The sequence below is a fragment of the Nipponia nippon genome, unplaced genomic scaffold, assembly GCF_047370975.1.
Source record: "Nipponia nippon isolate SJK-2023a ecotype South Korea unplaced genomic scaffold, ASM4737097v1 scaffold_17, whole genome shotgun sequence".
NCBI classification, from domain to species: Eukaryota; Metazoa; Chordata; class Aves; order Pelecaniformes; family Threskiornithidae; genus Nipponia; species Nipponia nippon.
In genome coordinates, this window is record NW_028262333.1 from 11228668 (window position 1) to 11242766 (window position 14099).

The 14099-nt window shown below is 40.5% G+C and overlaps 1 protein-coding gene across 1 annotated transcript in view; it reads right to left on the reverse strand.

Annotated features, from left to right (window-relative positions):
• The window catches only part of TRPC7 (transient receptor potential cation channel subfamily C member 7), an 82516-nt gene that overhangs the window by 17420 nt on the left and 50997 nt on the right, over positions 1-14099 (reverse strand). The window contains exons 5-7 of the mRNA XM_087753878.1: positions 9540-9756; positions 3911-4144; positions 1995-2259 (exon numbers count right to left, since the gene is read on the reverse strand). Of these exons, the coding sequence (XP_087610004.1) occupies positions 1995-2259; positions 3911-4144; positions 9540-9756 (716 nt within the window). The remainder of the gene's footprint in view (positions 1-1994; positions 2260-3910; positions 4145-9539; positions 9757-14099) is intronic.

A 14099-nucleotide genomic window follows, 5' to 3' on the forward strand; every position in this document is an offset into this window, starting at 1 on the left:
GTGACTGTATACCTCAGGGTTTCTAGCTTGTTGAATGAGATGCCTGAGAAGGATTTTTGGGATGAATGTTAATCTATTCTCTTTGTTTCTTGTGATGAAAGGGCTCATTTTCACTGATCATCATTTGACACTCCTGTGTGTTTAAATAATCAGAAGAAAGTCAGTCTATTTTAAATCTCTTCCAAATTCTTAAAAGGAAAATTTATGCTCATGGAAAATTTGCTTCATAACAGCATGAAGTCCCTCCAGGATAAGTAGTCACCAAGCTGAAGTTAAGGAGGAAGAGCACTGCCTTTTGACAAGACTCTCCCCAATCCAAACATCCCTCAGGCATTTAAGCAATCTTTACTCCAGTGAATGGTCATCATTTTAGTCGATGTTTGCTCATTATTTCCATCAAAAGATAGTAACTATTGAAAGATCCACTTAGGTAATGAGTGCTAAAGAGAGAGTTACTGCATGGCATTGCATCAGAGACTGGAATTTGTCAGTGACGTGCCTGGGGGATACCATAACTGAGGGTTACTGTGCCACCAGGCAATCAAGGATGGTATCAACTCAACTTCTCATTAAGTCTTGTGCTTCAAGGGCATCTCCTTCTCTTGAAATAAGCAGCAAATCACATCCCACACTCAGTTTTCTTCTACCTTACTACCAAGCACAAATATATGTAATTGCATCTGGCCTCATAAATCCTTCCATTAAAATGTATCCTGAGGTTAGAGGAGAGGTCTAGAAGGCATATTTGGCTCAATTAAACATTATGTTATGAGATACATGTCGCACAAGAGGGTGGTGTGGTAAAACTGGCTCCTGTGCCTTTGGAAGGAAACAGCCACTCGCAGGACAGAAATGATGCTGAAAAGGGCATTTCTCCTAGAGGAGCTACAAGCTAAGCACTCAGCTGGCTGTGTGACACATTATAGAAATAACACATCAAATGCCAGCTGCTGTCTGCTCTGCATCTGGTAAATGCTGTGGGCTCAGGCATTACAAGTGTGGAAGTCAGACCACAGCAAGGTGAAAACATTATGCCAAGCTTTCCTCTTCCCTCACAGACAGGTGTGTGGGAAGGAAAGTCCCCATCGTGTCCCTAAGGCAAGTCATGGTGGTTTTGTGAGGCACAAAGCTGACTGCCATGGTGCTATGCTGGTGCCACATCACAGTGCAAGGGAGGAGGCTTTCCTGTGGATGCATGGGACATGTCCCTCAGACACAGCAGGGCACAAGGATGTCCCCTCCTCTGAAAGCTCCTTCAAGACCTCAGCTGTCGTCCCCAGAGTTGGGGCTTGGGTTCCCAGGGTCCCAGAGAATCAAGGTTGCATTTTATGCTACCTCCAAAGGGTTGTAGGCTTTCCCTTTTCAAAAGCAGCCTCAGTCTGAACCTTATTCCAGAAGCATTTGCCAACTCCTTTCTCTTCGTGACATCCCTGACAAGGTGGAGACAAGGCCTCTGGCACAGCCACCTCCGCAGGTCTGTGCGGCCACCCAGCAAGTGCTGTCAGGTGAGCGTGACCCAGGCAGACCCACTGCCCTGCATGGCCAGTAACCTGGCATGATACTCTGTGCAGCTTTCACATGGCCTCTGCTGAAAAGTACCCAGCCAAGATTTAAGAAACACAGCATCATGACTAGCAGCTGGCTATGCAGATGTGCACCTAATAATCACAGCTGTGCTCAGGTGGTGTCCTAAAACAGACCTCACATAAGCAAAATCCTCCCTTATTTTACATACATTTTAGCTTGCAGTTTTAAGAACAATAATCTTAGGTCTAACCTCTTCTCCACTGCTTCTCTGGACTACATGTCTCCCTGAGTTCAGGCCTTGAGCTGGCTACCAGGGCTGGAGGCTGTGATACAAGTTTCCCAGGCAAAGTCTAGATGTGACTTCCCCACATGGCTGGTGTAGAAACTATGTGAGCAGTCCTTGCAGCAGCAATGGACCAGAATGGATTGAGCCCTGCAAAAGCAGCTGCTTTTCCGTAGGTACTCACGTTGTAAACGCGGGGTTGTATTTTGCACCAAGGTAGTAAGAGTAAAGGTTGAACATTCCAATCATGAAGGCCAGGAACACCATGATGAAGATGACCATGAACTTGAAGATATCCTTCACAGTCCTCCCCAGAGAGATCTGCAGGGGGCCGAAGCTTTCGTTGGCTGGAAGAATGTAAGCAATGCGGGAGAAGCTGAGTACCACAGCTATTGCATACAGTCCTTCTGAAATGATCTGAGGATCCGAGGGAAGCCACTTGTTCCTGGCTAAAACAATACATGTACACTAGGTATTAGTAACAGAAAGTGTTAGATGGAAGTTATGATGATAAATGACCCCTTTTCAAGACTGAATCTTGGTTTTAGCCAGGAGGTAAAGAAAAAAAAAAGGTTTGGAACAACGGGTCACCAAAGTCCTCAGCATGCTGTACAAATATGGGTGAGAAGAATTAGTTGTATTTTTCACACAGTAAAGATGAGAAATGAGAAAGTCACTGGGATTTACCAAAGTCACACAGCAAATAAATAGCATGACCTTAAAAAAAATTTGATATTTTCTGTATCCTAGTTGAACATCAACTGTGCTGTGCCTTTTCCGTCTGAAGCCCTCAAGACGGAGAACCAAAACCACAACCCAGTGGAGTTTGGCTATAGGTTTGGCTACATGACACTGTGTCAATATTTTGAAGGGAAGCATGAGGGAGACTGAGATCTCTATCTCTACCATTAGTTAAGAAAGTTAGGATTTGTTAGGATAAAGCAGATATAACCATCAAGTGTATAATCTTCATATTATCTTTAAATTAAAACCAATTCTTGCAGTCTAGTCACTCTAATATTTTTACTTTAAAAAGCTTCTTGTTGATATGAGATATGCATCATTTATTTAATCTACTGAAAATTTGAACATTTTTATTAATATAGCTTGTAAGTGTCCTTGCATCAACTGAGCTTCTTGATGAAAAGATTGTGACTCAGAGCTAAAATGTGACATTTTTAAGGACACAGCAGTAAACTTAGGCATTATTTTCAGTAATTGGAACCAAAGGAAAAGCAGCAGATGGAGGAATTCACAGGGTCTCATTGTGACATTCTGTTCTGGACCCTTTGCTCCTTTGTATCACGAACTCACTTTAAATGGGTCAGCAGCAAACCAGAGAGAGGAAAACCATGACATCATCTCAGTGTCCTCTTGCTTGTCTGGGCAGGGAAAGAAGCTTACCTTCAGAGGGGACACACCAAGCAAGAGGCTGAGGCGGTGTGGCCAGCTTACTGACCTACCAGAGAGCCTGTGGCTGTGCACCCTGGTGTGGGGTCAGGGAACATGTCTCTGGTGCCACATGGTGCACACCTACAGTGGATGAAGTCTGCTGCCCCAGATCTTCCTCTCCAGCCCAAGCACATTGCTAGAATAACTACCTTACAACCCTAGGGAGCAAATGACACTCCTTTGTACCCAGCTCTCTAATTCCTGCAGCCCCTCCATTAGCAAAAATCCCCATGGATGTAACAGAGGTGCAGAGCACACCACCAGTTAGAAATGCAGTTCCAGATCCTATGTGTGTTCACACATCTCCCCCCTCTCACATTTGGAAAACCAAGCAGGCTCATTCATCTGTAATTTAAGTTATATTCTGCTCATTCCCAGTTCCTGATTATTTGTTACTCAAGCTATTTTGTTAGGATATGATTGACCTGAATGTAGCCTTAGCACAAGATCAGAGACTGAATGAGGCTCAGATCTCAATTCTTTTCTGACTGTTTAGGAAGATGGCTGTAATGAATCTGAGAAGAATAATTTGGTTTAATTAGAAAAAAAAAAAAACACATAAATATCACAAAAACAAAGCTACTTTCAGCACTGCCACACATTAGCCTAAAAGAACAGGTAGCATTAGATAGCAAAAAAGCATCTTACCATAAGTAAAGTAAGCAACTTCAGGGGGAAGGGTGACATTATTGAGGTCGTCATCTTGAACGTACTGATCTACGTACTGTTGTGCTTCAGTTGCTTTGAGAAAAGCCATGAACCTGGCGGTGAATGATGCCACAAAGATGGACAGCATCCCAAAGTCCAGCAGGTTCCAGAGATGCAACACGTATTCACGTGGACCCTCGTCCCAGATCTCCTTGCACTCTGACCATATCATGCCTGTGGAAACACCAGAGTATATTTAACCAGCAAATACAGGAGGTGCTTTTTGTATTGAGACAGACTCGTTTCCTAGCTAACAGTAGCTTCTAAGATCGAAACAAATAACCCTTCAATTAAACTGAATTTCTTGAGAATGGTTCATGTCATCTTTTCTTAAAAATTATTAAAAACTTTAAGCTTATATGTCCTTTTGTGCATATGAGGTAGAAATTTCAAAATTTCACTATATGAGTCAATGATAAAGTAGATTTCTGGTGATGTCAGAGAAAGCATGGTTCAGAAATACTAAAGACATTAAAAAATCCTATTGCTGATCTATTTGGAAAAAATGTAGATTTCCTTTCTTGTCCCCAAAATCTCCTTGCTAAACTGTGCCACTGAAGATGGTATCACTTGCTCTGCTGATGTTTTCCTCCTTCCTTAAAACAGTGGGTGGGTCCATTGTAAATACAGTATGGTCAGAGAAAAGGCAAGGCAGAAGTTCTGCCCTTGGAGAACTTTTCATGAAGTTTTATATATTAAATAATAATGAATTTCCGTACATTAAAGTCTGATCTACTACTTTGAAAACCCCGAGTTTAGCCTGAATTTAGGATCTTTCTGACACTAGACATACAGATAAACCTAAATGCCAAACGCAGAAAATTCAAACGTTTTGACATCCATGTTGTACTGAGGAGTGCTCGGGAGGACAGGTGAATTCAGTGGGCAAACTGGAGCCAAGAGCTCAGGTCAAATTCACCAACTTGCCCAACTTTCAATCAAAGCAGGGCCCCAGGGCCAAAATCTTGCTTCTGAATAGCTAAAATATTGGCATACTTAACCCACTGATAAATATTTCCTGCACTCTACCCAATCCTGTTTCCATAGCAGCAGCAAAATTCACGTTTAATCAAGCAGGAGCAGTGCCTGCTGATTTCCATGTGGCCTCCTGCAACCTTGTCCTTTTTGTGAACTTTTCTTCATCCTCTTTGCTGGAAGCTCTCGTGGCGTGGCATGTCAATGCATTTGCTCATCTACTTCAGAGACTCCTGGAAGCACATGGTGTCCCAAGAGGCACAGTCGAAAGCTGGGTTATAGGGAAGGAAACAAGTCAGTGCGAATCTAGCCGGAGGCTGGAGGAATGAAGAAATGCTGCTGTCAGTTCTTGTGCACAGGGAAGGATTTGAGAAAAAAAAAGAAAGTTAAGCTATCAATACCACTGGCGGCCAAGGCACAGCTAGCCTGTGACCTCCATAGCCCTGGAATCTCCAGGCAGGTCCTTCGAGCTGTACCCTGATATAGGTTATGCCCTGTATAGATCTGTGTTGGGAGAGACCCTGATGTCTGCTGAGTGCTGAGCAGAGCCAGAGGAGGGCAGGAGAGGAGTCTCCCTTCTTCTGTAAGTCCACAGATGCTTGGCTGAGTAAAAGCAGGAACTTCATCCCAAGCTGTCATTCACCATGAGTAAGATTTAATAATAAATAGTCGAAGGGAGGAGGTGGAAGAATTTGTTTCTCAGGAACTGTCCTGAAGCAAGGATGAAATATTAAAGAAACATTTCTAGCTAAAAAAAAAAGGTACTCCAGAAATGATAGATTCAAGACATTAGCCCTATGCATTATGCATGCATGTCGTATAAAGGTACTAAAGTACTTCAGGAAATATGATACGCATGGTAACATTGCTGACCAGAGTACTTGTTCACTGACACCCAGAAATGTCTTTTCTGGTTTAAATATTAACTCTCCCATCCAAATTTATTTCTAATCTTGGTCACATAATATACCTAAGTTGCAGGTTAATGAAGTAAGGAATGTCTAAAACTGAGTAGACTGACTAAAATTAGAATCACTCTGTGAAAGTATCACACTATTGGCCTATAATTTACATCACTCTTTTTGCCAGCTGTGTGGCAATCATTTTTTAATCCATACATATGGAAAAATGTCTATTCAGGACAAGCAGAAAAGTTACCGTAATTATTCGATCAGTACTGCTGGGTAATTGTATATACATTGTGAGGGAGTAATTCAAAGCTTCTCCTTAACTAAAAATACTGAGAAGAGAAAAAGCAGCTAAAATTCAGGGGATGGGACATGAGATGGGGTGTAAGAACAGAAATAAGGGAAGGCAACTAGGCAAAGCGGATTTGCCAGGATATAATTGCATTTCAATATGGTGTTTCTGAGGCCCCCAATGGCTCTGGGAGAGGTCATTTCCCTGAGTTTGATGGACAGAGAGGTGGGATATGAGCAGCTTCTACAAGTCTCTTGTGCCTGTTCTCCCACAGCAGGGATAATCATAAATGTCACCTTGATGGGCATTTCTGGTTTCACAGGGGAAAGAGAGTCAAGCTACAGGAATAGCCCACCTGGAAGAAAAATGGAAGTGTGCAAGAAGTGCTGTTCACCACCTGTGCACAAAAAGGAACAGTTTGTCAGATTTTTATATCCGCTGGCCTGGTACATAAATCACAAGCAGCTGACGTTGGAGAGCCACCTTTGAGCCTTCCTGAATCCGCCAAAGGCCATTGGATTAAGAGAGAGAGTTGTGCTCAGATTGCGTCTACCCAGAGCTTAACTGCTACCTTGTCTGCTTTTGTAGCAGGGATTTTGTCTCCCTAATTGAAACCTCCCTGCTTTCAGTGCACACTTTTGTCCACATTACTCGTGAGAAAAATCCCAGCCTTCTTCACTTGAAGGCAAGAGATGGGAAGACCCAGCCACGGCAGAAGAGTTAGCCAAGGTATACAATGAGCCACAGATGCATGAGCTGAAATTGCTGTGCCCCATGTACGAAGGGGCAAGTTCTCCTTTCAGAGCACTGTGGTATTTCTCTGTGCTGACAGGTTTATCATCTGCAGCCCTTGGATGCTTGCTCATAACAAAGAAGAGTGAGACCAAAAAGGTGTTCTCCCACCTAAAATGCTATTGTTTATCTGGCTGTTCATGGGGATGTTAAATGGGCTACCAACACTACCTGGCTGATCCAGTGATGGCCTACAGCCATTTCAGAGATGCAGGCTAATGGAAAGTACAGCCTCTGATATGGATTTCTGGAGCAGCATAAAGTGCTCGCCTGGCTGAAAGTCATTGCCTCTGCTGAGTTTACTCCATTACTCACCTGCATTATAAATAGTCGGGAGCAGGAGAAGGCAATGGTATCTTTTTGCATAACTCCAGTCTGAAATTCTCCTGCTGGTAGTTTTCTCTTAAAATATATACACGTGGGTCAATTTTCATATCTCTAGCAAGATTAATTGCAGGGAGTGCTATTACAGGTTGTGCTCACTCATGGCCACAATATGCTATGCTAATGTAGCACATTATCCTTGAATAATGCTGTTCTGAACATGCGTCATAATTTTATGGTTGACAGCCAGACAACTCAGACAGCCAATTTTCTCCCCCAAAAAGAATCAAGATCAAGGACCTGTAAACTAATTTCTCAAAAATGGTCTGCTATGGTTGGAACAAGTAATGTGTCATCAGCATTCATCATTGCTGCCACAGTATGAAGGAGAAAAGAGAAAGAACAGAACCAGAAGGAAGGGATTTACAAGCTGAGAATAAATAAAATTACACTTCTTGATTGTACTATGCATCAAAATGTAGGTAGCACACCTACACTGTTGAGTCTAAAGACAGCCACTGCAGGTGTTGCCAAGTAGGATTAAATATAGCTGTGTATATTTAGTACACAAGAGTTAGATTTATTATACTTCAATATATACTTACTGCCTACTTACACTTGACTCTTTGGAAAAGCATGTCTTGGCAACTTTATCTGTGATACTTATCTATAGCATTTACTTTTGTTTAATTTTATTTCTACTCACATATATATATTTATAATACCTATAAGATTTTTGCTCTAAAAGGCTGGGCAGTCTGCCACCCTTAGTGCTTTTACAGTCCTTAAAGTTCATGGTCGCATATGGGGCTCAGCAAGTACCCAAGCCCCTGTGCCAGCTGTCTGCAGACCACCTGCACCAAACTTTCACCTTAGTATTGCTGAAACATTATTTGAAGCTTTATGTAGGCAGACAGGTAAAATGGCCAGAGTAGGCAGTCATTAGAAAATCTCATTATATTCAGAAGTCTATACAATGAATCACCTTTCTTCTCCCAGAAAAGTGAAAACCTTCGCTTTAAATGAAATGTTTTCTTCTTCATCTCTCAGGAACTCACCAGGCAGACAGATATCTACTGCCTATAAGAAAAGAATACCTAGTCTGAAATCTAATAATCTTGTCCAACTGCTTTAATACCATTTAAAAAATATATCTTACAGACTTATTCTATCCAGTCTGGGATCTATTCAGTATTTTCTAGCCTAATATCCTGTATGGGATTCTGATTATTGCGAGGACAGGGAACAAAGAAATGGTGACCAGGGAGTCATCAGATAGAGCAGCCCTATCCTATTTTTCAGGAGGGTTTAATGCCATCAGTACTTATGGAACAGTGGAATTATTTGCTGCAAGAAAAGAATGGAAATCATGGTGGTGAGTAAAAATAGATACAGAGGAGGTAGACAAAGATTCTGCAGAGCTGATAAGCTCAATTTCCCAATAAATCCTTATGAGCTTGTTTAGATTAGTGGTTCAAGGCAGCTGACATGCCAGGAATAAATTGTGCCTACAGGAAAAGTAATACATCCAAATTTGCCTAAAACTCCCTGGAAGATTAATTTGCGCATATGACATACTTTTGCACTTGAAGAGTTCATCCACATTAATTCCTACTTTATAATTGTTGGAAACTTCATTTATTTTAAAAGATTGAGCGCTGTGCTGTCCTCTCACTAGTAACAATTTCATACTATGAATATCACAAAATCCAACTCTTATTTACCTAGCAGATTTCATCACTAGATCTCAGAATGCATTACAAAAAAGTAAATAACAATATACCCATTTTGCAGGTGAAGAAACTGAGGTTCAGTGAATTATAATAGGATCTCAGGCTGGTGGTCACCCACGTCCCAGTGGACACACTTCTTTCTGCTCACTTTAAATGAAGCAATGTCCTATAGTGAAGCTATAAGTTTCTATGACTATATCACCATCTTTAAGATGTAATGATTAAACCAACAGAGGCAAACACACAACATCTATAGCTTTCACCATGGAAAGTGGAAAATCAGGAAAGTGAAAATTTGCCAAGCAGCATTCAATATTTACAAAAACAGTGACCAAGATCAAAGTTTTCTCTGATCCTGTTTTAATCAAAATACTGCCATCAGCCTCTAATTTAGCTTCATGGTGTTTTCTTTGGTTTTGAGGTGGTTGGGTTTTTTGTGTGGTTTGGGTTTTTTTTTTTCCCTTTGTCTTGTCACTGTCTATCATGCTATTCCTAGTCATATTGAATTTCCCTGGAGGACTTGTACACATTTTGGTTTTGCTTACCCAATACCCACTTCATGATCAGCAATTCTGTCCATGAGAACTGAGTTGTTTTGACTCTAAATATTTGTTTTGGATGATCCGTGATGGTCTCATTGGGGAGATTTTTTACTCCTTCAAACCGATCTGAAGCATTCACTACCAACAGTCCAAGGAAGATTGTGAAAGAAACTGCATGTGCCACAAACTTCATGAAAGGACTTCGGAGGGTCCGTCCCAACTGCAATGAAACATAGACAAGACATAAGATTTTTTTTTTCCCTCATTCACCTCCTGGAAGTTTTTTTTCCTGTAAAAGTTTGAACCATTGTCTCAAGGAGAAAAGGATTCAGAAATGAATTCTAGATCATGAACTAAATGGGGTTTAGATTTGTTCAAGTTGCTCTTTGTTGTTACTAGACATTATGCGTTGTAGTTCAAATTATGCCCTTTGGATAATTTTCTATGCATGGTAGTATCTCATATTGCTCATTTATACCTGCATATAATATATCTCATTGTCCTGGCCATATGGTAAGTGGAAAATGAAGAGACAGGACATTTATATGAGACATGTTTGTGTGTATATGTTATATGAATGTACTCATGTGTGTCAATATAAATCCTAATGATGGGCGCACTTCTCATCCTTACATCATTGTTACATATTAGCACCTTTTATTAATGCTGAATTCTCAGTTCATTAATGATGTGTAGGAAATAGCCTTCTGTTTAAAGATTCTTTAGTAATCATTTTAATATGCTTTGGGATGATAGTCCTCTCTCATAATTACTATAAAAGTTGGAGATTCACTCCCCAGAACACAAGGATTTATTTCAGTACATTAAGCTAAGAATCAGAGCAGCAGATCTCTTCACTATAGCTAATATTTGTTCCATTCTTCTTGAAAAGCTTTGTTTGTTAATTAATTTAAATAGCACTCTTTTCATTTTACATTTTCTGTGATCTAAGAAAACATTAGTACAGAAAAATATTAAGAATAGAAGCATTTTTAGGAGTGCAAGGAGCGATGCCCATGGCGTTGGACACAATAGACAGAAACGCAAGTGCCATCCTGTACGTGCCCTTTCCAAAACCACCTCAAAGCAAATGGGATTTTTTCTGCAGTATATTACTCACTGATTAACTTCCCTTGATGACAAGGTATCCCCAAAATTTTCTTAATATCTACTGACTTGATCATAAAACTTCTTAAGAATTATGAAAAGGGACTGAAAAAGGAAATTCTCTGTTTTCTTACTTATCTCCAATAGCAGCTTTGTTCAAAGGAGCCCAGGTCTCTGGTTATTGCAGGGCAGGAAATACTTTAAAAGCAGGGCTCTAAGTCTAGTGGAAATTTAAAGGAAGCCTTCTGATTCTGGTTCTTATTTCTTTTTCTTCTCTGAATTTTTAAAATGTCAAACAAAACTTTTATAAAGTTGACAGAATAGTAAAACCTGTTGGAAAATTTGCATGTTTCTAAATACCAGACTTTACAATAAAGAAAATGAAAAAAATCTGCTCTATCCCAGAGCCCTTATTAACATGCTTGCTTCTTTCTGAGGTCAATAAAGATGTGTTTAGGCAGGTAGATATTGCACTGAATCAAAATCCAAGTTTCCTTAATCATGTCTAGGAATAGGAGTAAATGAAGTAAATGAAGTGTGTTAAAACCAGTCCCAACACTTGTGATGCTGGTTCACTCCTCTGCTGTAAACCTTGGTGTAGTGTTAGCTCTCAGTAGCTTTTTATGACTGGTGTTGGGTAGATTTCCATTTTATAGCAGAATTTATATTTCCAGTACAGAGCTGATGGGTTGATGGGATATGTTTGAACAATGCCCCGTACAGTAATAATCTCAGATGTTTTCCTCATATGACCTGTCTGAGAGAGCTCAAAGAGCAAGAGCAAAGTATAATAACAACTGTGGGCATATGGGGCCTTACCAAGAAAGTTTTAAGAAAGTGCATTTACAGTCTGTACAAGGCTCATTTCTATCCTGAATTCACTAAAAGAGAAGCAGCGTACTGGGACCAGTACTGTTTAATATCTTCATCAATGACACAGACAGTGGGATCAAGTGCACCCTCAGCAAGTTTGCAGACGACACCGAGCTGAGTGGTGCAGTTGACATGCCTGAGGGACGGGATGCCATCCAGAGGGGCCTGGACAAGCTCAAGAAATGGGCCCATGTGAACCTCATGAGGTTCAATAAGGCCAAGTGCAGGGTGCTGCACCTGGGTCAGGGCAACCCCCAGTATCAATACAGAGCAGCCCTGCAGAGAAGGACTTGGGGGTACTGGTGGATGAAAAGCTGGACATGAGACGGCAATGTACGCTTGCAGCCCAGAAAGCCAACCATATCCTGGGCTGCACCAAAAGAAGCATGGTCAGCAGGTCAAGGGAGGTGATTCTTCCCCTCTACTCTGCTCTGGTGAGACCCCACCTGGAGTACTGTGTCCAGCTCTGGAGTCCTCAGCACAGGAAGGACGTGGACCTGTTGGAGTGAGTCCAGAGGAAGGCCACAAAAACAATCAGAGGGATGGAACATCTCTGCTATGGAGAAAGGCTGAAAGAGTTGGGGTTATTCAGCTTGGAGAAGAGAAGGCTCTGGGGAGACCCTACTGTGGCCTTTCAGTACTTAAAGGGGGCTTATAAAAAAGATGGGGACAAACTTTTTAGCAGGGCCTGTTGTGATAGGACAAGGGGTAATGGTTTTAAACTAAAAGAGGGTAGATTTAGACTGGATATAAGGAAGGAATTTTTTACAATGGGGGTGGTGAAACACTGGAACAGGTTGCCCAGTAGATGACCTATCCTTGGAAACATTCAAGGTCAGGTTGGATGGGACTCTGAGCAACCTGATCTAGTTGAAGATGTCCCTGCTTATTGCAGGGGGCTTGAACTAGATGACCTTTAAAGGTCCCTTCCAACCGAAACCCTTCTGTGATTCTATGAATCATGAATTCTCTACAGATAATTAGACTTTTTCTGCTGTCTACAGAAACTTAAAAAGAGAGACCTGAGATTAAAGTAGCACAGCCTTGGTTATCAGAGAAATAATCCCATGTATTACAGAACCAAATGAATTCTGTGGGTAGTTTCACTTGGTTCTCTACTGATTTAACAAAAGTCTGCATTTAGTCAGTGTTAAATCAGCATTTTATCCCCTTTATTACTGTGGAAAGCTTACAGTTTTTTTCTTGAGCTGATGCTTTTCATATTTTCTCAGAAATCTGATTTTTAGCTAAGAGCTACAGGAGGTGAAAGTGTTGACTAGAATATTCTGTAAAAAATTAATGAAGCATCAATTCCTCCAGGCAGCCTAATGCTTTATGACAATAAAATATATTTTTCAAGCAACATGATACAGTTAAACTCAAGATGTGTAACTACTTGGATGTATCAATTTCTCAATTACTTTTTTAAAACAAAATATTGTCTTTCATCAAATTGGGATTGCATGGAAGTGCCTGGCTGTCACTGTTAAGACAGAGACACTGACAGTGTGTGAATACAAATGTTCATTCTTAAGAGAATAGATCATTTCATGACTTAGTATCCTATCCATATCATGAGAAAATAATGAAGCATGCAGACATGTCAAAAAGAAAATATATAAAATGTGATAGTGAAACAGATTTCCAAATGCAAATTAATCTCTACTCCAAGAGACAGGAACAAATAAAGACAAAAATATCATGAAGAAAAAAGCCATTACTAGTTTTAGTACTATGCTCACAGCAGAAGCATGAAGAATATTGTTGTAGAAATTTTATGTAGCTTAACTGGGGAGGAAAATACCCATACTAAAAAGGTACAGGTGCAGCTTTAGGTGGAGTGATCCATTAAAGTTCCAGTGCTTAAATGATACTGAGTCTGTCCCAGTGGGATCTACAGTCCATAAAACCCCAGCATGGCTACATGAAAGCCAGAGAACAACCCAGGCAATGAGAGCTGTGTATAAATGATCTCTGTTAGTGTTGTAATATTTGAAAGTGCACTTCAACTGACCAGAGAAGGAAGAAAATACTTGAAGTTCTACCGACAGTCCAAACAGTCCTGCTTGCTCTTGTCATTACGTTTTTGGGCAGCAGACTGTGCAATTTTTCCTTTCTATCTTTTCTCTTCTGATCAGCAGTAAAACAAGTTTTGGATACCAACATATAAAGCAACAGTTCATTTCAGAGTCACAGCTTCCATGAGATGGATAAGTCAACACATATTTCAGGATAGGATAGGCTTACACTCTGTGGGTCTTGTCAACAGTTTGTGCATCCAGAGATGACGCTAAAATTGGTTTTAATAAAGACAGCTCTGTGCAACTGAATGCAAAAGAAGACTTAAGAGTTTAGTTGCAAATTCCCGTTAATACTATTTACAAAATTTTGAAGGGTGGTATTCTAATTCCAGGGGGCTTTATTAAAGAAAATTTTCTGTTAGGGAGTAAAGACTTGAAAACATATTCCTTCCTAAGATACATTAGTGAAGGAATTATTTTGAGATAAGAATTACTCTATTACCCTATGTGAAACTGCAGAATTTGACCAATACATCTTAAGAATGTGATACACAATAGTATT